Source organism: Papaver somniferum, chromosome 2 (assembly GCF_003573695.1).
Source record: "Papaver somniferum cultivar HN1 chromosome 2, ASM357369v1, whole genome shotgun sequence".
NCBI lineage: Eukaryota > Viridiplantae > Streptophyta > Magnoliopsida > Ranunculales > Papaveraceae > Papaver > Papaver somniferum.
In genome coordinates this window covers 134009695-134036173 of record NC_039359.1, presented here as the reverse complement: position 1 = coordinate 134036173, position 26479 = coordinate 134009695, and the positions used below count along the sequence as shown (strand labels likewise).

At 37.1% G+C, this 26479-nt stretch overlaps 2 protein-coding genes across 2 annotated transcripts; both read left to right on the top strand.

The window, feature by feature from the left end:
* The first annotated feature begins 1865 nt into the window (after window positions 1–1865).
* LOC113351991 lies at window positions 1866–3543 on the top strand. The gene is made up of 2 exons (XM_026595881.1): window positions 1866–2660; window positions 2809–3543. Exons 1-2 carry the CDS (start codon window positions 1866–1868, stop codon window positions 3541–3543), a joined length of 1530 nt encoding a protein of 509 aa, XP_026451666.1.
* A 163-nt stretch (window positions 3544–3706) lies between these two features.
* LOC113351990 lies at window positions 3707–5839 on the top strand. Its single transcript, XM_026595879.1, has one exon. The coding sequence runs from the start codon at window positions 3707–3709 to the stop codon at window positions 5837–5839; it is 2133 nt and encodes a 710-aa protein (XP_026451664.1).
* Window positions 5840–26479: the final 20640 nt, after the last annotated feature.

The window sequence follows — 26479 nt, the reverse complement described above, 5'->3', positions numbered from 1 at the left end:
CGTCCTCGGCTCCAGAATATATTCGCAAGCTCAGATTTCCGACGTTCCCTACCCCTCATGAGAAGCACCTGGAACAACCCCGTCCAGCGTACCTTCTCACCCTCGGCAGGTGAACCGTCGTCGGCTCTGATACCATTTGTAATGACCCGTCCCTCCACCGATACTGTCCCCACTTAGCCACTGCGGTTATCCGGCAGTGTGGGGTTTTCAACGGGCATCGCTGCGGTAATCCAGCAGTAACTTCCCGGATGGTCACCCATCCCTGGATTGCTCCCGCCCGAGCACGCTTAACTGCAGAGTTTTCTGCCAACTCTGGAGCCAATTGTGCTGAAAAGGCCTCGGTGTTAGGGAAGGACAAATCATTACTTATATTCCATTCGGCCAACCACTGCCGAATATCGGGGTATTACAGGGAGTGTTATCCAAGATTATGCTAGGTGGCTGATCCACCAATAGACACACATGCTAAAATGTGGGGCCCTTATCCAAACCCTTTAATGTGCCACATTCTACAACACATGTTAGCACTGGGTTAATAATAATCTTATTAAGGGGTGATGTTTATCCCTTTTGTACAGCTATAAATAGCCAGTGAAGGTCACATTTTATGTACTGTTTTAGTGTACGAAGTTGAGAAAGAAATGAAGTCCCACTTTCTTGTTCACTGCTTAACTATGCTTTCTCATATATACCTTAATACTAACTTGTATTAATTAGTACTCCTGCACTACCTACGCAACATACATGTATATTTGCATAGATGCATGTATACCTACCTGCACAGAAAAAAGACGTCAACAGTCGAGTATTATCATCTCTTATCATAAAAAATCCAAAGATATAGGATATTTAAGTAATCTAAAATAATCCTAATCGAATACCTCGGAGTTTTGAGGATATTTAGTTATCCAAATAAATTCAGATCCAATACACCCCTTAGGACGCAATGCACGTCTAAAGTAATCAAGGCCAAGTTGTACACCATACCTTGCCGGTGGGTTTTTAAAGTTTTGTTTTCTAAGGGATTTTTTGAGAATCATCTTTGTACCGCTAATCTCATATGAAAAATTTCTATCTCGATTGGAATTAACAAATAGCTAGCATGGATTTACGAGGGATGAATAACGGTTTAGGTTGGCAACACCCTAATACCCGATTTCATCAAATCTGATCTGGATCTTAGTTATCTCTCTCAAATCTTTTGATTTCAAGTATCAATTCAAACATCAACAACCCACAGTTGGCCCGTATTCAGGTGGCGTTTAATAAGTTGGCTTATTCTAGCAGTGCTGCTTTGCCCACTTTTCTTAATCGTCTTGCGAATTTCACAGATAAGTACCTGAGTTTCTTTGCGTTTCGATTCAATTGTTTCGTTTCCTTAGTTTCAATTCTGAACTGTTAGTGTTTCATTGGTTCATTGAATCATACTTTGGTTTAACTGTTTGTGTTTCATCTCACTTGTTTCAATTCTGACTGTTTGTGTTTCCTTCCTTACTTTGTGCTACTATTTTTACTCTCTTCGTCTCCCATGTATAATTTCTTTAGTGTGTTGAGTTATTCTTTTTACTACTTGCTTGTATTGCTTATTGTTATTGTCATTCTAATTTGGCTCTGTGTTGTATGATAGAAGTCTGTTGTATGTTTGTAGTGGTGTCTTCATATTGTATGAGTTAAGAGTGTTTTGCTTGTTTGATACTACAGTTTGATTGTATGCAAATATCTCTGTCTTCTTTAAAATGAAATTCTTATCTTGGAATGTCCAGGGAATAGGTCAACCCCTCACCCAAAATCATCTTAAAAGTGAGATAGCTACCCATTCCCCTGACTTAGTATTTTTATCAGAAACAAAGACAGGATATAAGAAAATGCAATACATTCAAAAGTCTTTTGCTTATCCAAATTACTGGATTCGGAGTTCGGTAGGTTTATCAGGAGGACTTTGTGTTTTATGGAAAGATGGTTTCCATATTGAAATTATCCAAGAGGAAAGAAACTTAGTTTCTTTTCTTCTGCAGACTGATGCATCTGTTGGGAAATGGATGTTAACTTGTATCTATGGAGCTATTTATGATCACGATAATTCCATTCAGAGGTCATCTGTTCAGAATCTAGCCCATGAGTATAATTTGTCGTGTCTCCTTTTAGGAGACTTAAATACAACGTTAGATGCTTCTGAAAAACAGGGTGGAACTAGTTCTCATGACCAAAAACATGTTTATGCTTCACAGATAATTAGAGATTTAGGTTTCACGGATGTTATGTATAGTGGTGATCCTTTTACTTGGTCGAATCATACAAGTGGTGAACAGCTTATTCGTGTTCGTCTCGATAGAGCTTTAGTGAATAATGAATGTTTTGCAACTGCTCATTTATCTCATTTACTACCTGTTGGATCTGATCATGCTCTGATTATGTTGTCCACTGACTCTGTTTCCTATCATGTTAACAAGCCTTTTAGATTATTTGAATACTGGTTAGCTCACACAGAATGTAAAAATGTTATTGCTGCTGCATGGAATGCTCATGATTCTCTTCTAGATTTAGGTGGAATCTCATGTAGACTAGACAATACACAATATGCTCTACTAGATTGGAGTAAGAGTACTTTTGGTAGTATTCAGGGTAAAATTAAGTTTATAAAGAATAAGATGCATTGTCTGGTAAAGCATAACACTGAAGCTGAGATGACCTCTCAGTATCAGCAGCTGAAACTCTGAACTTTCTCATTGGTATGATGTGCATAACCAGCATCTTAGGAAAATCTCTAGAGATAACTATTTTGCTTATGGAGATCGTAATACCAAATAGTTTCATGCTATAGCAAATTTTCGTAGGAGGACAAATCATATTGCTTCACTACAAAGTTCTTTAGCGGTATGGTGTAAGGAAAGAGATCAGTTAGAGGCTCTTATAAATAGTCATTTTCAGCATATTACAACATCATCCAATCCCCTAAGAGACTCTGGTATGCTTGATCTCATTTCTCCATGCATTACTGCTTCAGATAATGAACAACTGTTAAAACTACCAGATCTAGAAGAAATAAAGGCTACTGTTGCTCAGCTTCCATCTTGGAAAGCTCCGGGACCTGATGGGTTCCAAACTGGATTTTATAAATTTTGTTGGGACGTGGTTGAATCAGAAGTAGTTGATGTGGTACAACAGTTCTTTAGAATTCAACATTTTGATCCTAAGTTAAATTTTGCTTTTCAGACATTGATTCCTAAGGTGGAATGTCCTTCCACTCCTTCGGATTTTCGTCCTATCAGCTTATGCAATTCTATTTATAAGATAATCTCTAAAATTATGGTTAATCGTATGAAGCCCATCATTGCTAAGATCATTTCTGTCCACCATTTTGTTCCAGGTAGATGTATCCAAGATAACATAATTATTGCACATGAACTACTGGACACTATGAAAAAGAAAAAGGATAGGACAGGAGATGTGGCTGTTAAAATAGATATGTCTAAGGCGTTTGACCGTATGGAGTGGTCTTTTGTTAGAGATATTTTTCACCGATTAGGTTTTGCTGAGAACTAGTGCTCTATGATTTATCATTGTATTAGCACACCGTCTATTTCTCTTCTTCTAAATGGAATTCCGTGTAAAGCATTTAATCCTACTAGAGGACTTCGGAAAGGGGATAGTTTATTGCCTTATATTTTTATCATATGCATTGATGCGTTATCCCGTCTTCTTAGTAATGCAGAGAGGAAGAAACATATTCATGGAGTTAAGCCGGCTCGAAATGGTCCTTCAATATCACATTTGTTTTTTTGCTGATGATATCTTATTATTTCTTAGGGCAGATAAATTTGAACTCAAGTATGCCCAAGACCTTTTATTGAGATTTAGTCGAGCTTCTGGTCAGATTGTAAACCCTCTGAAAATTGGCATTACTTTTAGTAAAAGTATCTCTAGGTGTCGACAAAACGATATAGCTGACTTACTTCAAATGAAAACTATGAAACTTTCTGATAGATACTTAGGTGTACCGTTGTTTTTGAATAGATCTAAAGTTCTTAGTTTTCAGCCACTTATAGATCAAATGCAACGTAAGCTAGATGGCTGGAAGGAAAAACTCATTCCTCAGGCGAGGAGAGCTGTTCAGATTCAGGCGGTTTTAAATTCTGTAGCTTTGTATCAAATGTCGTGTTTCCCCATACCGAATGCTACTATTAGGAAACTGAATACTCTACAGCGTCGCTATTGGTGGGGACATCATCCAAATCAGAAAGGTTTAAACCCTAGAGCTTGGAATAAAATTTTTTTACCCAATAGATTTGGGGGTTTAGAGTTCAAAAATTTGGAAAAATTCAATTTGGCTCTTTTAGCCAAAATGGCTTGGAGACTAGTTACTCAGCCTGATCTTTTGTCGTCTAGAGTTATCAAATCTAAGTACTTCCCAAAGCATAAACCTTTGCATGCTATTCTTAGGAGGAAGGGTACTTGGATATGGAACGACATCTGTAAAGGTCTTAAGATTGTCAAGCAATATCACATATGGGAGGTTGTTTCGGGAGAAGATATCAGCATTTGGCAAGACAGATGGATTGAATCTGAATCTCAGTTTCTTCAAAAGCCTACTGATTACCATTTGCAAGATTATAACCAAGTTTCTCAACTGATTGATCACTACAATAATGAATGGGATGATTCAGCTTTAGCTGAACTGTTTAGTCAAGATCAAATTGATATCATTCATAAGATTAGAATTCCTGCAACAGGCACTGATGCAATTAAATGGTCTTTAACAACATCTGGGCATTTTACAACCAAATCAACATATTCAGCTTTACTTAAGGCTCAATGTAACTCTTCACAGCAAGAGCAACGACAATGGCTTAGGGTTTGGCATTTGAATGTTTTTCCTAAATTTAAATTCTTCATTTGGAAGTGTCTTCATGATATATTGCCTTTCAAATCTTATTTATATAGATTTGGAGTTGTCTCTGACATGTTGTGTCCTCTATGTGGTTTGGCTGATAAAACTTTAGATCATCTTTTCTATCATTGTGATTTTGCCCGAGCAGTATGGTTTGATCTTTGCCCACAGGTGTTTTCTGCCCTTGCCTGTTTTCATAGCCTCAGATATTGGATAATGCATTGGTTTTCTTCTAAGCTTACCTCTGATTTAAATGATCTTTATAGAATTTATATTATAGTCATGTGGCAGATTTGGAAGGCTAGGTGCAAAGCCAGTTTTGAAAATGTGCAACAAAATCCTTTAATAGTTATACAACGTATTAACTCTCAGTTGCAATATCTGCAGCAAACTTCCATTTTTTACCAGCATTTAGCAAAAACTTCCTGTACTGTTCCAACTAATTTGAATCGTTTTCTTTTGAAGGCTAAAGATTTGGCTCAACTTAGTGATTATTCACTAATTTTCGGGGATGCTTCTATGAGAAATTCCTCCTTTATTGCAGGTTGTGGAGCTGTCTGGTATAAACCCAACGGAATCTTTGAAAAAGCAAAATGTTGGACCATTAATGCATCTTCGGTGATCGCTGCTGAAGCACAGGCCATCACTCATGCTATGGAGTGGGCTCAGCAAAAACAACTGCAGCGTATCATTGTCGTCTCTGACAACCAAGCTCTGGTGAATGCTATAAATGGTGCAGCATGTTACATTTGTTGGACCCACATTTCCTATGTAACTAATTGTAAAAATGACATGTCGTCTTTTCATAGTCCGTATTGTAAATATGTCCCTAGGAAACTTAATAGAGCAGCAGATGCTCTGGCTAGGTTAGCTCGGAAGTCTAATGTAATTAAAGAATGGGAATTGCAGCCTCCTAACACTATATCACTATTCCCCTTTTGTAACTTTTAACTTCTGTTCAATATAAGTTTTCCTTCAAAAAAAAAGATCAAAGAATGAAATCTCCAAATCTCAATAATGAATAAGTAATAAAAACCCTAGGAATTTTCAATCCTCTGGTAAAAACACCTCAAATGGCCCAACTCTAACATGGATGGAGCTCCCAAGTCAGGTCCAGGTCTTTTAGATAAGAACCTATAAGTCGGTAACTTTTGTTGTTTCATCATCACATTAGCAAAGTTTCAAGGGCTTTTCACAAAAATAGGCCCGTTTTTTTGGTGCTTTTCATTTCTAGGCCACTTTTTTTATTTATTGCTACACTAGGCAAGTTTTGACCAAAAGTGATGGATGGAAAGTTAGCACCGTTAGGTGTAATTAAAAAGACCTAAAAGTCCTTTGTATCACTGATTTAATGTTATATCAGTGAGTTAAATCAGCCAAGTCAGGTTGAGTCAGAGAGCTTGACAGCTAAGTTAGGCCAAGGCCTAACCAGTGCTGCACCTTTCATTCCACCTGAATCAGCTTCATCTGTACTACCACATTAAACATCGCCACACTCATTCTTGCAGCCACTGCATTTTCTGTTCAACACCTCCATTTCATAACACTGCACACATTCTTTGCAACCTTACCTCATTCACAACAACACCACTAATCCCTTCTTTTCATTGCAGTAGCTTCTTGAACCCATACTGCTCAACATTTCTTCTATCTTGCAGCTACCACTGCCATTTTGTAGCTTCATCTCTTATTCCACCTGCTGATCTTGTAATTCTCAGCTGCACTGCAATTTCATCACATTCTCAGGCAGTACAAGCATTCACAAATCCATTCATCAGTGCCAGTTAACTCCAACTATATATGCACCCGCAACTTTAGCCGTAGCTCAGACAGCTTCTTCTTGTACCACCAGGGCAGCCAACACCACACCAATCATTCGCATCAGGCAGACCACCTCATTCACCACACTAACCAAAACATGTAACCTCCCATGTATCAATGTTCCTTATAATAAGGTTCTGCATTACTTAACTCATCATATTCATACCAATTAACCAAATCAATACATCTGCAACACCACTTCCAATTTCAATACCACCACCAACAGAAACAACTTCATTACCGCCTATCTAAACCACAGTTCATTCGCATCCCTTGAACTTCAGCATCACTGCCAACTCCATGAGATGTAACATAATTCCTCCTCAAAACAGTTCCTAAACCTCCACCATCCACTCGTATCAGTTGTAGCTTCAACCACACTACCATTACAACTTCAAATACACATCTTGGTTCATTCTCAGTTTCATAACCATTTCAAAATCATCTCACCAAACCCATACTTCCTGCAACATCTCATTCATTCAGGCCATCCCATAACACCTACAGTTTCATCTACACAAACAACACCACCATTATCTAGCTATCAACACCACCAATCTACGGTTCATGCATCTCATACAATCCGTTCACTGAGAAGAACAATTACCTCAAGATAAATTCTATTGAACCCTTCTCTCGGTTTCCTGATTTCAATCAACAACTGCACCACCACCAATCTTCTTTAATATTGAATTACTCTTCATTGTTTCCATCAATTCAGCATCAACAGCTTCTACATACTCTTCTCATATAACTGAAATCACCAGCAAACCCTAATTATTTGATTCATCTTCAGGACAGCTTCAATCAAACATCAATTAGAACAAACCCATCTTCTAACTTCTTCTTATTCATCCTCAAATTAAACTCTGATTCCATTTCTCAGAAACCGTAACTCAATTCCCAATTATTCTCCCAGAACTGCTTCATATCATCAATTCATCAACAACCCCTCTTTTCCTCATCCATTAAGATCTCAATTCATTTCTCAATTTCATGCCAAACCCTAACTCTGATTTTATCAGATTAATCCCGAAACCGTAAAATCTCTAATTGATTTTCTTCATAAACCTCAACCACACCATCTTCTTCAACAATCATACCACCTCAACATCTGATGTACTTAGATAGACATAACACACGACTCGCAGAGAGTCAGCAGAAAACAAACGGAGGATGATATCAGCAGAATCATTCAAAACCAGCACCAAGAACCCAATTTCAGTTCGAATTCAACCCTAGTCTTCGATTATCGAAACCATCACTGCCAAACACCATCAATACTTTCTTCACAAACTGAACCTTAATCTACTTTGCTTCTCAATTTCTATCAAACCCTTTTTCTTCACTAATGAGCAGAAGAAAGAAAACGGAAGGAGAAGAAAACAAAGAAGAAGAAGATAAGAAGAAGAAGAAGAATGAATTAATCCTCGATAGCAACACGTGATGTCGTCTGGTTCTCAGATAATTAGGCTCGAGTGGTTTATCATGGCCGTTCAATTAATCCTCGAGATGTCGTCTTAGTTAGATTAGGCTCTCAGATAGCAACACGTGGACATCTTATTATCTAGTGTGACTGACACACACGTGTGAAGCACATTTCAATAATCTTACCACATGTATGAGATCTCCCTATATGATATTTTGGCGAGATATTGACAAGTCAACGCGATAAATTGACCGAGATGGTTAAAGTGGATGGAATCCGTTTAACTTGCATAGTTTTGCAAGAAATAAAAAAAGTGGCCTAGAAATGAAAGTGAGGGTCCAGACCAGGCCTACTTCTGCATATAATCCAAGTTTCAATTTCTTTTGGAACTTCAAAGGTGAACATCCACACTAATAGATAATAACTGTTAGATAATAACTGTTGATCAAAATACTGTTAACAGCTAATTTAAGACAGAAATATAATCAACAACTACGATTACTTGGGATCGATATCCATAACACGTACACCATCACCTGGGCCCTTCTTAGTCTCCGTCTTGATCTTCTTACAGGGAATCATCGTCCTCTGATTCCCAGTCTTCAACTCCATATGCATATTCTTCAGCATGTCTGGATTCCTATCCATCTTTTCCTGCTTCTGCTCCTCCTCATCGTGCATCATCATTCCCTTATTCTTAGTCTCCGTCTTGATCTTCTTACAGGGCATCATCGTCCTCTGATTCCCTGTCTTCAACTCCATATGCATATTCTTCAGCGTGTCTGGATTCCTATCCATCTTTTCCTGCTTCTGCTCCTCCTCATCGTGCATCATCATTCTCTTATTCTCAGTCATCAACCCCATATGCATATTCATGAGTGTGTCTGGATTCCTATCCATTTCCTCCTCCTCGTCCTCCTCCTCGTCGTGCATCATCATGCTCTTATTCTCAGTCTTCAACCCCATATGCATATCGTTCATCGTCTCCAGATTCTCCTCCTCCTCTTCGTCCACCCACTTCTCTTCGTCCACCCACTCGATCTCCCTCTCCCTATCCCAACAGTGAGCTCTAACCATTTCTGTCAGCCATCCAAGTGGAATATACTTATCAGTATAATGTTTGTGTAACTTAGCCTGCATTAAGAGAAGATAAGCCAACCACTATGTGATGTGAGATTAATCTTTTGCATCTAAGAAGAAATTCCAAAAGAATTATGAATCTTTTTATTTGCAATGAGAAACCTTATGGTCTTCAGCAGAAGAATTTAGTTTCTTTTTTTCTCCAAATTTTTGTGGTGCTAACATTGTCTTGTCCGATATGCTACTATGACAGGCTAACTTGAAAATTAACATGCGGGGACATGGTATGATAGATAGTTCAAGATAGTAAACTTAACAAGATATATAAATTTATATGCATGATTGATACACACATATATAAGCAGCAAATATATATCATAACTTCTTTTTGAGATAAGAATGGTTAGGAGAAAAAGTCCGAGACATATTATATGGGAATAGATGTTATTAGTCAAGATTTTCCTACTTGAAAATCACAATATTAAGTAAAATAATATAATATACTATCTGATTATCAGGGGGAAAAAGACACTTGTATGAAACCCCAACACATGTTTTGCTCTATTTGATTTTTTTGAGGCAGCAGGGTAATGTGGTCATTTGGTTACCACCTCTAGCACTAGCTCTTCACTGTTCGTTCCTTTCTAGATATCTCTTTCTCTTTCTCGTGACAAATATTTAATGGCAATTGCAAGATGAAACTTAGCTTATATAAAGACAACTCTCTTTATTGATGTTTAGAAAATCTCTCAAAACTAAACACAAGCTCTAATCTTGTTCATATGATCAACCACAACTTTGGTGATCATATATATATAGAACTATGAATTCCTTTTCCTAGTCCTATTACCTTATTACATGTCTTTCCTTTTCTTAGAACTAGATGACTTCTAATTCCCTTAGGATTACATCAATTTCCTAATCTTGTCCTAACCAGCTTGTTAGTGACTTCTATGTTGAAGTTTAACCAACATTCTCCACGTTAAGCTTCAACCTTACCCGTGACATATCTTGTACTCCAATCAGTTGTCTCATTTCTTCAAACTTGATCCGAGCTAATTCCTTTGTCAATATATCTTCTTTCTGCTCAGTTCCTGGTATGTGTTCAACGTTGATGATCTCCTTCTCGATACATTCTCGTATGCAATGATACCTTTTGTGAATGTGTTTCGTCTTCCCATGAAACACTGGATTTTTAGTGAGTGCAATTGCAGACTTATTATCAATCTTGATGAGAACTTTTTCAGGTTCTCTTCCTTTGATTTCACCCAACAGTTCTTGAAGCCATATTGATTGTTTAGATGCTTCTGTTGCGGCCATGAACTCATCTTCGCATGATGACAGAGCTACTGTGTCTTGCTTCTGTGAGCATCATGTGATAGGTGCATCTCCTAGGTAGAAGATATGACATGTCGTACTCCTTCCATCGTCTTGGTCAATATTATGACTGCTGTCACTATACCCAACAATTCCTTTTGATCCTCCTCGACCATACTTCAATCCATACGTGATTGCTCCTTTTAGGTATCTTAATATTTGCTTCATGGTGTCACCATGTGACTTGCGTGGACTATGCATATAACGACTAGCTACTCCCACTGAGAAAGCCAAGTCTGGTATTGTGTGTAACAAGTACCTAAGACACCCAACATTTCTTCTATAACACGTTGAATTGCTTATTCTTGTGCCTTTGAAACTTTAAGTCCAAACTCCATTGGTATCTTAGTTGGATTACAAGTTTCAAGTCCTGCTTCTTTCAGAATTATCCTTGCATAAGCTTCTTGTTTAATCTGAATCCCATCTACTCCTTGATGGACTTCTATGCCAAGGTAATAAGTGAGTTTTCCGAGGTCTGACATCTCAAACTTTGATGACATTTCTATCTTGAACTCATTGATCACCTTAAGGGAGTTGCCAGTCAAAAATAGATCATCTACATAGACTGCAATCACAAGAAGCGTTCCCTTTTCTTCTCTTCTGTATACAGAAGTTTCTTTAGAACACTTTATGAATCTCATTCCCTTTAAGATTTGATATAACTTTGTATTCCAGGCTCGAGGGGCTTGTCTTAGACCATAGAGAGATTTTGTCAACTTGTAAACTCTATGTTCTTGTCCCTTTACTTCGAAACCTTCTGGTTGTTCAACATACACATCTTCACTTAGTTCTCCATGCAAGAATGCCGTCTTTACGTCTAAATGATGTATTTCCCAAGAGTTTAATGCAATTTATGTTATTAAGAGACGAATTGTCTCTAGTCTAGCAACTGGTGCGAAAACTTCATCAAAGTCTATGCCTGATTCTTGAACGTATCCCTTAGCTACAAGTCTTGCCTTATATTTGTTGACAGTACCATCAGCATTCCGTTTTATTTTGAAAATCCACTTAAGACCAATCACTTTTACCCCACCTGGATTATCAACTAGAAGCCAAGTCTTGTTTCTGTTGATTGAGATAATTTCTTCTCTACATGCTTGTGTCCATTTAGTCGAGACCTTTGCTTCCTGAAAATTCCTTGGTTCATCATTAACAGAAAGTAGCATAATCTCACATTCTTCTGCAGCTTGAAGAACATAATCCTCCAGATACTGTGGCTTTTGTATCTTTCTTGTTGATTTTCGCAGTGGAATGGGTTGAGTTATTTCATCGATCTCTTCTTCTTCTACTTCTTTGTTATTCTCAGTGGTTTCATTATTCTCTTCGTTTTCTTGATTAACATCATTGTTTCCATCGGTATTGATGATTATGGGTCCTTCGCCTTCATCAATTACTTGACCCCATCTCATGTGAAACATTCCTGGATCCTTACTTGGTCCATTATTAGTTTCTTTCCAGTTCCAGTTTGCTTTTCATCGAATACCACATCTCGACTCACTATTACTCTTTTCGTTGTTGGATTGAATAATCTGTAAACTTTGGATCCAGGCTCAATTCCTAGATTCACAAGAGTCTGAGATCGATCATCCAGTTTTTTAAGAGTTGCAGAATCAACTTTTGTGTATGCTTTGCAACCAAACATTCTTAAATGATCTATGTTTGGTTTTCTCTTTCGCACGCTTTCATATGGAGTCATGTCTTTCAGAGATTTCGTAGGTATCCTGTTTATTAGGTATGTTTAGTGTCGTACAACTTCTCCCCATAGATAATTAGGTACCTGCATAGCCTTTAAAGAACTTATTGTCATCTCCATTAGAGTCATGTTTCTCCTCTCCACCACTCCTTTTTGTTGTGGTGTATATGGTGCTGTGAGTTGCCTTTTGATTCCATTTGACTCACAAAACTTGTTGAACTCTACGGAAGTGAACTCTCCTCCTCTATCAGTTCTAAGCATTTGGACCTCCTCTTTTAACTCTTTTTCTATCAGATTTCTGAAAGCTTTGAATCTGTTAAATGCTTCACTCTTTTCTTTCATAAGAATAGACCACATATATCTTGAGAAGTCATCTATAATAACAAATATGTATTTGTTATTTGCAATGGTTTGTGGTGTAATAGGACCACATAAATCAGCATGAAGAAGCTCTAAAGGCTTTGAGACTCTGAATGTTGTTGCTTTTGGAAAACCTTGACGCGTTTGTTTCCCAACTAAACATGATTCAAAGATCCTTGATTCATCATTTATCTGTGGTATCCCTCGAACCATCTTGTTCTGAGACATTGCCTTTAAAGTTCTAAAGCTTATGTGTCCTAATCTTGCATGCCACTTCCATGTATGATCTTCCAGTCTCATATTCAGACACAATGGCCTTCCAATCATGAGACTTATCTTGTAGAGTCTATTCTGTGAGCGTGAGACTCTAACTAAAAGTCTTCCACTTGGGTCATGAATTGTTAGATAATCTTGTCGCATTCTAACATCACATCCAATTTCTGTACCTTGTCCTAAACTTAGAATGTTGTTTTGTAAGTTTGGGATGAAGTAGATGTTTGTGACAATCTTCTGTTCTCTGGTCTTGCTCTGAAATAGAATTGATCCTTTCCCTTCAATTTCTACAGAAGATCCATCCCCAAACTTCACTTGTCCTTTGATTTTCTCATTGAGTTCAGAAAAGTAGTGTCTCTTACCAGTCATGTGATTGTTGGCTCCATTATCTAAATACCAGATTCCTTCTTCTCCATCCTTTGATTCATAGTTTTTTGGTATTAGTTTTCCTTCGTTTAAGAAGACAACTTCGTGCATGAAAAGAGATGTATCTGCTTCCCTTGTTTCATTCTTGTTTGTTTCTTCCATCTTTTGTATTCTTTCAGGGCATACAGATGAGAAGTGTCCTGGTTTATCACATCTGTAACAAATAATGTTTGATCTATCCTTCTTTTCTTTCCCTTGGTTTTGATCATTCTGACTTGTTGTTCTATCTTGTGAGTTAAACCTTCCTCCCCTTCCTCGGCCTCTGTTTCCTCTACCACCTCTTCCACGACCTCTTCCTCTTGTCGTAGAGTTTTGTTGGTAAGAGTTTGTGTACAAGAGTTTTCCTTGAGTTTCTCCATTGTTTTCTTCATCAAGGATTCTTTCTTCATATGCTTTCAATCTTCTAATTATATCTTCATAGCTAGTATTCTTTAAATCTAAGACTTGTTCGAGAGAAGCTATGATATGAATATACTTGGATCTTGGTAAACTATTGAGAAACTTCTTTACCAGTTTATCTTCATCAATGGATTGTCCAAGTGACGCAGCTTTTGAGGATATCTCTGATAACTTTCCTGCAAAGCTATCAATAGTATCAATGTCTTTCATCTCCACTCTTTCAAATTCAGATATTAAGGTTTGCAGACGGGCTTCTTTAACTCGATCAGCTCCGAGATTACGTGCCTTTATTGCATCCCAAATTTTCTTTGAAGTTTCATGTTCACCAACTTGTAGAACAAGACATTCTAGTATTGCTTGAAAGAGTAATCCAATGGCAACATTGTTTTTGTCTGGGTCCAATGTACCAGGATCAATTGTTTCCCAAACTTTGTAGATTTTCATCAGTACCTTCATTCTCATGGCCCATACTGTGTAGTTTGTGGCATTGAGGATTGGAACTTGTATTGATGGTGGTGTGAACTATTTTGCACCCACAATGGTGGTTTCGTTTTTCATGGCTCAGAAACAAGCTCTGATACCAATTAATGGAAATTGCAAGATGATACTTAGCTTATATAAAGACAACTCTCTTTATTGATGTTTAGAAAATCTCTCAAAACTAAACACAAGCTCTAATCTTGCTCATATGATCAACTACAACTTTGGTGATCATATATATATAGAACTATGAATTCCTTTTCCTAGTCCTATTACCTTATTACATGTCTTTCCTTTTCTTAGAACTAGATGACTTCTAATTCCCTTAGGATTACATCAATTTCCTAATCTTGTCATAACCAGCTTGTTAGTGACTTCTATGTTGAAGTTTAACCAACAATATTTACAGAACAACTAAGAACACTGCTTTGAACAGTCAAAAGTATTATATTAGTTGCACAGATTTATCTAATTCGATCTATCAAGTGTGTGTTTGAGGATTTGAGTACTTTATTACAGCTCCGCGAAATGGAATGTAGATGGGTGTTCGAATATCTCCAATTTTATTTATAATCTAATTGAAGTTAACTTGTTCTAATTTGATGGATCTGATACAGATCTGTTTTTGTTTTTTTTTTTTCCCAAAATTGAGCTAAATTAGTCGATTGGATGGAGTTTAAGAAGAATGGGTGTCTATCTACGTTGTTTAATTGAAGAAATTGGAAGAAACTATAATATGTGAAAATTTGGATCAAATCAGACATAAAGTTGAAGACAAAGCTACAGGCAGGAGACATTTTAGTCACAGTAAACAAGGCCAGATGAACATGTATGGCGTCGATGATCTAATCTCAGTTTCAAATTAACCAAGGAAATAAGTATGGATAATATCAAACTGTAACAAGATACCATCTTTTCCAATATATAAAAAGGTACATCCCCTAAAGATATTGTTTTTCAACAGATTTTTATTGAGCTGAAAATATGCTGCAGAGAATATACATACCTCTAAACGAAGTCGCACCATCTTCTCCTGAACGACTTCTCCAAACAAACTGGTTCAAGGAGAAAACTCTAGCTCTTGCGGCGGAATGAAAAATAAATAAGTCTGGTTATTGAGGAGGAGGCAGGGGCGTACTAATATATATACTACTCCCTCTGTTTGTGAAAGTCCGTCCTCTATTCCTTTTTTATCTTGTGTCCAGCTTCTGTTTATAGTCATACTTTTTCAATGAACTCTCTAATATATCCTTGAATTATTTATAATCATAAATCCATTTTTAAGGTGACCCAATCTAAAATATTAAAGAAATTAGTATAATTGAGGAAACAAATATATCATTCATTCCTTGTAAGAAAATATACATGTAACTCTAAAAATTAAATTCCTTATAAAGTTTATACTTCATAAGTTCGATATCTTTTAAATTTTCCTTTTATATTTCGTATTTATAATTCTCACAACAATTTTCGATAGTAATTATTACTATCATTTTTATTAAAATAAAATAGGTAAGTAACTAAGGGTAGGCAAGTAAAATAGTATGGTCTCCTTATATTCTGAGAAAGTCAAAGCGGACTATCTTTGTGAAACGGAGGGAGTACTGGTTTTATTCGTGCCGTAACGGCACGGGTGTTATATAAATTTTAGCATAATTATGGGCGTCCGAGGGATTGTAGAGGGCTACTTTTATTAGGGACAGATATTTCTGTTGCAAAGTATCAGCAACAGTTTTATCGTTACAAAACAACAACTCATAAAAGCGTTGCAAGTGTTTTTAATCCCCGAATAATTTGCTATTCGCGGCAGACCCCTGCCGAGGCCATGTATTTACTCTGGGACCCCTAGCATCCAACGGTTTCACAAGAATTTCTTTGGGAATTTATCAGAGGGATATTTAAATTTTGGATCCCAACTTTGTGACCAACTTTGAATTTGGGTCCTAGAAAAATTAATTTTAATTAAAGTTTGGGTCTCAGGACCAAAATTGGTCGTCTTGACAGTTAGTAAAATGCTATTCCGTTAACACGTGAGTGGAAAATGTTGTCAAAAACATATTAAACCACCTCCTACTTCATGAAACTTTCTTCTTCGCTGGAGATGATTGTCAATTGAACTGGTTACTGCTGCTGCTGCCGCTGCCGCTGCCTATGTTGGTAGTAAAATATGAAGATTGTTTCATGTTTTTGATGTTGTAAGAGTTCCAGTATAATAATAAGGTTGGGTTTTGCTCGAATCTCAAGCGTGAATTATGTGAAGAAGATGATGTTATTACTAAAATGTAATAATGTTGTCGTTGATTTGGGAATGAATGGAAGACATCAAGTGGTATTTTGTTGTTGCATTTAGTTTAGGAGAATGGGTTTGTTGTGAATGATAAATCGCATGGGATAGAAGAATCTATAAAGAAAATGTATGGTCTACTGTGATATAAGATCGACTGCACCTAACCTGTTTGACAATTTTCACAGAGAAAAGCTCCTCTCCAAAATTCACCAATTTTCACCTATGCAGGAAGAATAAACTCTGTAATTTTCACCTTTGTCGTAAATGATCATTATGCAACTTCAAACCACCCATCAAAAAGGGAAAAACACCATTTTCTTATGTAAGAATCAATGTTTATGTTGCAATCACTGGAGAAGGAGGTGGATTTAATACTTAATTCTTCTTCTACTAATTCCCAAGAGTTTATTCGGTTAGTGTAAATTCTATCAGAACCAGTTGGAGTTCAGTGGAGGTTGTAGTTAAAAAAACATGGTCAAGGAAGAAAACATGGTCCACGAAGAAGATGAGGGTATACATAGTAAATAAGTTAAAGGTTAGGTCTAAATTGGAAATTTAAGTTAATTAACTCTCTTTTAGACGGTCAAGACGGTCGACTTAGGTCATGAGACCCAAACTCTAATTAAAATTTTCTTAGGACCCAAACTCAAAGATGGTCACAAAGTCGAGATCCAAAGTCTAAATATCCCTTTATCAGACTGCCAAGATCTGTCGGTATGTCCATCTGACGGCCATGACCTTTGCGAAGTCAATAAAAAGTGATTCCCTCTTCACCTGCATCATTTCCCATGTTGTTTTAAAAAAATTAGATATCAGATCTTTAATCGAATATTTTTGAACTTTGAAACCGAAGCACGAAGAAGAGGGCATTTTAAGGCCTAAATCATTATTATTTAACCATTCTGAGTCATTTGTGTTATTTCGAAAAAGTAACTGAACTCGCTTATATATTTTCGTATTAGACCACAAAAATATTACACCATATAACTGAAAAGTGCTAGAAGTTGATGGTAAATCCACTAATAAGCCCCTAATAACCCAGTATCTGAATAGAGTGTTGTAGTGATGAAGGGAGAATTATGAAAAATAAATATACTATTTTATTATTGTTATTTATACTTTATTAAAATGTCTTTGTATTCCGTCCTTGGAAATAATCATGATGTTGTTTTATAATTATTATGTTGCCTTGGTGCAATTGATTTAGTTTTTCAACTGAAATCAATGTTTCTTACAAGCTTTAGTTGGCAACCGAGCGACAAGATGGGAACCAACCCCTTTTTGAATAGCAACACCAATTCTTTGAAAAATAAAACTACCTAGACCACTACCAGCATCATTACTAACTAAATAATTCTTCAAACGCTTGAAAAAATAAATAGTATCTTCACTAAGCTCCCACTAAAATAGCGAAAGCTAAAACACCCAAACCATAACCATGCACAACACATTCATCCAAGTATTTTAGTACGTTCACGCGAAATTGCCTTCGAAATAGCTTGGCATTTAATGAAAGATCGGACTCCATCACTAGTGAAGGGTGAGACACCTGTGACATCCATACACACATCTTGGCCATTTTTCCAGTTGAGAACGAGGATGTCAGCTGGACGCAAATCCTTGTTGTTATCTGACAAAAATCTCAAAGCAACTTCTTTGCGCGCAGGTACACCAGCTTTATAACAAATATCCGCAATTACATCACGACCCAAGTCATGACGAAATGTATGTCCAACATATTTAGCACAGTGGAGTGCATGATCACCAAAAATATCCAACATCTTTATTAATAATATTTTTAGTAGAAATAATAATAAATTTTCAGATTTAATATTTAGGGGATTATGTTTAGAAGTTTAATGTTAAGAGTTTTAATAAGTTTCAAAATCTTCCTATTGTCTAGTACAATAGTTTGAGGTTAAGAGATTGTATCTCGCAAAATGTATTCCCCACTCCTTATGGAGTGAGTGGTCTTTCCCACACCTGTGTGGAGCGAATGGTTTCTCTAGGTTGGCAGCTGGCTGGATGGGTTCCACCTATGGGATGGTCATACCCAACTCTGCTAGCATCAAAAAGGAAGAAGGTAATAGACACCTTGGAAAGTAAGTTTTTTTATATTTCTTTAAGTTTAAGGTTTATTTAGGGAGAGTTATCAATATAAGGAACGCAAAAAACGGATATCGGTGGACTCTTTTGATTAATAAATTATTTTCTTATTGTTAAACTTTGTAAAAAAAAATTTTATCGGCTTTCTGGCGAGTCAATCTGGAGTAAGAGAATTCGAACCTTTGCATGCAAGTATCAAAATCCCGTGCCAGTTCATCCTGAGGTCAAAATAATTATCTTATACATAGTTGTGATTCTTAGGAGTTGTGAGGTCTAGATCGTTCGTCCATAGTCATTATTCATAAGAATAATTTTTTAATAATCTATCTTATTTCAATCTAATTTATCGGTTACTTGTTTAATTATTGTTCCACACAATTTTATCAATTTTACTTATGGTCAACACCATGTAATCAAAGCATCTAAATATGGTTTCATAAGATAGTCCATTGAAACAAGAATTCTAAAATATAAGTGAATGCAATTCAAAATTATGACATTTTATCATTATGCAACTACGAAGTCGGAAATTTTATACAACAAAGGAAGTTCATGGATCAAGTATCGTGATTAATTTATAATTGATCAATATTACATTCATATTACTAATTAGCTACAATTCAAAAGTATAAAATCTAACACAATAAAAAAAAGATCATTTACCAATAACTGATCAGTAATGCAGCCAAGTAACGTCTCTTTGACACAAAGTATTTAATGCATAAAATTGCTCATGCAGGACAAATATTGGTTTTGGAAACTGAAATTCACAATTATATGATTAAATTAAAAAATTAGGAAGTTTTACGTGAAAGTAACTATCTTACTATGACTATCAGTTTTTGTATTGCAAGCAAATCTTTGTGATGTTATCACTAAAATTTAAAATAGCGGAGAACATAGCCCCTTCGGTCTTACTTAGTTAAAGTGATGTTATCACTTTAAACTCTTTGATCAGGATTACACAAGTCCGACTTAGTTAAAAGAAAAAAAATACTTAACTTGTTGATGAGCCAATATAAAGCTAAGGTTTTCTCACTTTGGTCATCAACAAATTATTTTTATTTTTAAGGCATTTAAGTAAATAATTTGAATTAGCTAGTAGCAAAAGAAACTGTAGTTGGCCACTCTTTTATTTTAGAATACACCAATCCCAATAAGTGGACCAATGATCATATAGAACAATATCCTTAAGTCAAACAACACGCTAGAAGACGATTGTAGAGACTTAATATGTAATACTCCAATTTCGGCAGTGGTTGGCCGAATGAAATATAGGTAATTGTTTGTACTTTCATAACACTGAGGCCTTTTCAGCACAATTGGTTCCAGAGTTGGCAGAAAACTCTGCAGTTAAGCGTGGTCGGGCGAGAGTAATCCAGGAATGGGTGACCATCTAGGAAGCTACTACTGGATTACCGCAGTGATGCCCGCTGAAAACTCCACACTGACGGATAACCGCAGTGGGGATAGTATCGGTAGAGGGACGGGTCATTACATAATAACCACTTAAACGATGCATAAATCGTTTTCATAATCACAAAACTAGGCGGAATTTTATTGCCATTAAATAAAACCTTAGTACTTCATCAGTAGAGGACAAAACCTTATGATCTCCAAATAGATCTCTTATGTCTTATTTAAGTTACTCATTCGAAGCATCTGACAAAAAGCATATATATATATATATATATATATATACACACGAAAGGGATATGTTGATAATCATAGCTAAAGTATATAATTATATAACATAACATATAACCAAAACATACAAGCTTCGTTACTATTTAAAAGATATCAACAACACTCTTATAGAAGATACACGCTTTTAGAATACTTTAGGACTCATGCCTTTCGTCATTGGATCCGCGAGCATATAATCATACAAAATCTGAGAATAACAAATTTTTCGATTTTTAATTTTATCCTTTACCATGAAATACTTAATATTTTGTTGATGGTGGTTTTTAGCTTAGGGTTAAAATCGTAAAACCTTAGTCTGACGTGACGTCACTATGTAAGGAAATAGAGACGTGAGTACCAATGTTTTTAAAATCGTACGAGTCACGAGTTGACTCGTACGATTCACTTTAAATTTTTCATTTTCGATTCGACTCGTACATGTGAATCGAATCATCTTTAAATCGTGTAGATTCCTATTAAAATTCGATTCTTGACCAGTCAGACCAATTTGACTCGTACGATTCACTTCAAATTTTTCATTTTCGATTCGACTCGTACATGTGAATCGAATCTTCTTTAAATCGTGTAGATTCCTATTAAAATTTGATTCTTGACCAGTCAGACTAATTTGACCGATCAATTTTCCTTCCTAAATGGGATTATATTTAAATGTTAACGAAAAAAAAGTGCAGGGAGGTTCGAACCCACCTCCTGCTGCCCAATAGGCTTAGCAGTTAACCACTGTGCCACTCCAAACTAATTGATAATAGTTAAATTCCACTAAATATATACATATTCTATAATTTGAGTTTCCCAACTACAAATTCTCTATAAGAGTTCATTATATATCACACATATTGTATCAACTTAAGGTAAAATAAAAACGACAATGAATCTATGATTCACGATTCAATATACGATTCGATTCTTAAAATTAAGAAAACGATTTGCGTTGCGATTTACGATTTCACAACCTTGGTGAGCACCAATATCTCAACTAGCACATTTATTGATCCTTTCAATACGTCTACGAGAAATTTACCATGGTACCTTTTTTTTATATATATATATGCTATGTTCCACGGCAGAACCCTTAGTATTGGCTGGCATCTTCTTCGCTCATGCCAGCTACACTGTGCCAAAGGCATGCCAGCCACGCCGCCACGCCAAAGGCATGCTAGCCACGCCACTGTGCCAAAGGCATGCGCGAGCCATTCCAGCCACACCAGGCGCCAACGGAAGGTAGCCATAATCGTCGGCCACACATCCCCTGAGGTGCAGATCTCGGCCGTCCAAGTTCGCCACCAAACCGACCTCTGGCAAACTTTTGGCCACAACGCCAAATTCCTTGGTTTGTGCCGCCAAACCATAATTTGGTCACGCCACTGTGCCAAAGGCATGCGCGAGCCATGCCAGCCACACCAGGCGCCAATGAAAGATAGCCACGATCGACGACTACCCTTCCTCCTGAGATGCAGATCTCGGCCGTCCAAGTTCGCCACCAAACTGTCCTCTGGCAAACTTTTGGCCACAACGCTAAATTCCTTGGTTTGTGCCGCCAAACCCTAATTTGGTCACGCCACTGTGCCAGAGTCATGCGCGATCCATGCCAGCCACACCAGGCGCCAATGGAAGGTAGCCATAATCGTCGGCCACACATCCCCTGAGGTGCAGATCTCGGTCGTCCAAGTTCGCCACCAAACCGACCTCTGGAAAACTTTTGGCCACAACGCCAAATTCCTTGGTTTGTGCCGCCAAACCCTAATTTGGTCACGCCACTGTGCCAAAGGCATGCGCGAGCCATGCCAGCCACACCAGGCGCCAACGAAAGGTAGCCACGATCGATGGCTACCTTTCCTCCTGAGATGCATATCTCGGTCGTCCAAGTTCGCCACCAAACCGACATCTGGAAAACTTTTGGCCACAACGCCAAATTCCTTGGTTTGTGCCGCCAAATACTAATTTGGTCACGCCACTGTGCCAAAGGCATGCGCGAGCCATGCCAGCCACACCAGGCGCCAACGAAAGGTAGCCACGATCAACGGCTACCCTTCCACCTGAGATGCATATCTCAGCCGTACAAGTTCGCCATCAAACTTGTGGCAACTTTTGGTCGCAATGCCAAATTCCACGGTTTATGCCAAAACCCTAATTTGGCCCCGCCTAAAGTATGCATGAGCATGTCGGCACCATGCCGCTGGCCGCCAAACGAAAGGTAGCCATGATCAACGGTTACCCTTCCTCATGAGATGCAGATCTCAGCCGTACAAGTTCTCCACCAAACTTGTGGCAACTTCGTGTCGCAATGCCAAATTCCACGGTTTATACCAAAACCCTAAATTGGCCGCGCCTAAAGTATGCACGAGCATGCCGTCCATGCCGCTGGCTGCCAAACGGAAGGTAACCACAATCGAGGGCTACTCTTCCTCCCGAGATGCAGATCTCAGCTGTACAAGCTTGCCACCAAACCAAACGAATTGTGGAAACCTCTTGGATACGATGCCAATTCTTTGGTCACGACACCAAACCCTAATTTGGCTACGTTGCCAATTCTTGGCCACGACACACTCTTGGCTACAATGCCAATTCTTTGGTCATGGTACCAAACCCTAATTGGCCATTCCAAGAGCATGCACAAAGCCACGCGGCGGCCACTCCGCCGGCTGCCAACAGAGGGTAGACATGATCAACAACTACCCTTCCTCTTGAGATGCAAATCTCGGCCGTCAAAGGTCGCCACCGAATCGGAAAACCTCTCAATCTTAACTTTCCATACGCTAGAAATATGCTACACGTTTTCCATGAAAACACTCGAGACATCAAAACATGTCATAAATTGGGGGATGCTCATCAGGGTATTGGTCTGGAGGTTTACAGCGTGCGGCGTGCAGTACACCCGTTACAAGAAAGTGTCATAAAGGTGAGGCGCTTAGTAATGTCAAGAAATAAGTGGTGAAACGTACCTCATTATGGAAACATCAATTCCAGGCGTTATCCGTTACCACTCTCTTTCACCACTCAATCGCTTTCACTTCTTACGAAGCCAGGGTACGTTTTATTACGACTTGTATAAATAGGTTTTACCTATTTCCACCAAAGGACAAGTTTTGGTCAGAAGAACACTACAACACTCAGAAATCACCTGGTAGCTTTCCATCTTGGATATCCAGCTTTACCTTCTGATACAAGTCATAAAACAACCACACCTTTCAGAATCAACTATTCTGGATTAAACACTCTCTTCACTTCCCTCCCTAAGACCAACCCTTCTCCTTCACTTTGTGACCAAAGCAAGTCTGGAACAACCAGTTCTAGGTTTAGGCCGGATTTGTACAGATTGATCTCTCAAATCTCAAGTACTCCCCTGCAGTACATTGTTTAGGGTTTAGACTCGTTTCTCACCCACACACACGAAATTACTGAAATCAGCAGAAACTGTTTTCACCCACAAACACATTTATATTGTGCTCTTTCTGTTTCGCGGAACTAAATACAACTTGGTTATCACCGTGTAACTTTATTGGTTTATATACTGATTATATAACTAGAAGAACCTTTATGAAGTTTTTAAACCAAAAAACTTGAGTAGTACTTTGTAACAAGCAAAATATTTTGCCTCCATCGTAGGTTGATCTTGAATAGACTTTTTTTACACTTTTCCATGAAATAACACACTACATGAAAACTTGGCTTTAGTGACTATTTTTTTTACCAAATCCAGCAAGTCACACATTTAATGACTATTCATGACAATTAAAAGCATCATTGGTTTCCAAAAATTGGTAATCACCCATTTTCGACAACTATAGTGAGTGGACTTAAAAAAATATTAAGATGCTTGTGATTTCTTAGAAACCGTATTTGAAGGATACCTCGGAGAAAGAAGCTAGGCTTCAAAACCTAAATTCTGACTGGGAAAATCTTCGTATGTCTGATGAAGATTCGTTTGATGAATTTAATCAAAGGTGTCTGAAATTGTTAATGCATGTTATGCGTTAGGGAAGACCATTCCCCTAAAGGACATTGTGATAAAAATTCTACGATCTTTACCAGCAAGATACGAGTCTAAGAAACATGCCATCATGAAAGGGAATAACCTTGAAACTCTTTATAGAAATACTCTTGTTGGAAAGTTAACGATCTTTGATCGTGAACTTCAACCCAAAGCCGGAAAGAATATTGCATTCAAGGCACTGAAAAACACTAGAACTCTTAAAAATGAAAGTGTTGATAACTCTAGAGATGATCTTGTTGATTCTGATTTTTCAGATGAAGATCTTAATAACCCAATATCTTTGATCACAAAACATTTTAGAGAACTTCTTAGGAAGAGAAATAAACGATTCTCCAGAGAAAAACCTCCAACGTCAGCTAAGACACGTAATCGTAATTCTGTCAAAAACAGAGATTCTAACGATACTGACGATGAGGATATACCACAACATTTCAAGTGTAAAGGGTTCGGTCACTTTGCCAATGAGTGTCCAAATCATAATAAATACACTTGTGACAAGAGTCTTGCTGCAATACTTGATGAAACATATGATCATTATGATTCTAAAGAGGATTATGGTTCAAGTGTAACACTTTTGGGAGAAATTGTCAATTTCGATGAATGTAGCAATACTCATATCAATCTTGATAATTTATTTGATGACTCTTCATCAAAACCATTGGAGGATGTAATGGATTTTTCGTGTACTAAAGAAAACTCTGTTATTGTTTCAGGTACCCTGTGTCTAGATGCTAATGATGTTCCTGAATCAATCTCAAAACCGACATATCCTTATTGTTCCAGTGAACTTCACGTACTCTCACAATATTGTAAGTACAAACATAAACTAAGGTATGTCAATAAACTATAATGGAGGGCCGGTCATTCGACAAATACGCTTAAACTTGTTCAAAAGTCCAATCATGAGGTACTCAAAGTTAACTCTTCTTCTTCTAAAATATTGACTGAGGATAAGGTTAAATGTTAGTTAAAGAGAAGAGTCTGAATTAAACGTTCTGTATTGAAGGATATTAATTCCGTGCAAGAATCTCATGGTGAGCAATCTAATGCTCACCTCAACACAATCTAATTGTGTTGAAATGTGCATCTTATTTGATGTGCCCTTGAAAGAGATAAGAACTGTGCACATCAGGGCTTTGCATCAAGATTGAATATTATTGCTTGGATCTTCATCTCGTATTTGTGCATCTTAATTTATGTCCAAGTAATGGTATTGAAAATATTGATCCACGAAACCTATAGAAGGCTAAAACTGACATTTCTATTTCATTTTAGTTTTTATGTACTCTAGTGGGTGAACTCTTATGGTTCCGAAATTCTGCATGGTAAATATTTATACTTCAAGACTCATATCCATTTCACAAGAAGCTTAATTACTTGTTGAGCCATTTATATTTGTGTTTCACAAATCAATTTTGTTATTATGAATCATGGAGGCTCCAAGCACAACATATTCTCTTCAAACCTATGCTCCAATGGTTATTTATATTTATCCAACCAAAAAGGAAGAAGATATGTCCTTTCCTTTTGTTTCATCTCGTAAGAGGAAAAGGAAGAATCAGAAGGAACCTAGAGCGAATTACTCCAATCAGAAAATGTTTGAAAATGTTATTGATGAACTTAAGAAAACCAAGAAGGAAGTGCAGGGACTGAAGAAGATTCTACAAAAATCTTTCAAACTACAAGAAACTCTTGTTAATCAACAACCTACCAGGTTTGCTGGAACTAACACCTTCTATAATGAACCGTATGTTCCTATGCTTGTTGTTGATAAAGAGTTTGGAGATGATTAAAAATTCTTCAAAGATTTTAAATACTAGGAAACTTCCTGTAAGAATTTATTCTTATTTTGAAGTATAACTAGGGTTTGGTATAGAAAAAATTGTGACTACACATAGTTATTTCCAATGATTTTCATCTTGCATGTTTTTAGATTTATTTATTTAAATTCTTATTAGAAGATGAGCTTCCAGTACGTAATCATTATTAATTTTGTTACTACAAAAGTCTTATGAAATATATGTGCCTTTATGTTTTCGTGAATCGAGCTGATATTTCATATATGCTCAGATGTTAAATCTGTTATGTTTTTTACAAACGAAAAATAAAACATACTCTTTAAGAATTTTCTCGCATTATTGATCTACTTGTAATTACAC

Excerpts from the sequence above, each read along its gene's own strand:
- LOC113351990 (XM_026595879.1), top strand. The coding sequence starts at position 3,707 with ATGCAGAGAGGAAGAAACATATTCATGGAGTTAAGCCGGCTCGAAATG.
- LOC113351991 (XM_026595881.1), top strand. The coding sequence starts at position 1,866 with ATGCAATACATTCAAAAGTCTTTTGCTTATCCAAATTACTGGATTCGG. Across the intron at positions 2,661-2,808 it reads AGAATAAGATGCATTGTCTG|TTTCATGCTATAGCAAATTT; the intron begins GTAAAGCATAAC and ends AATACCAAATAG.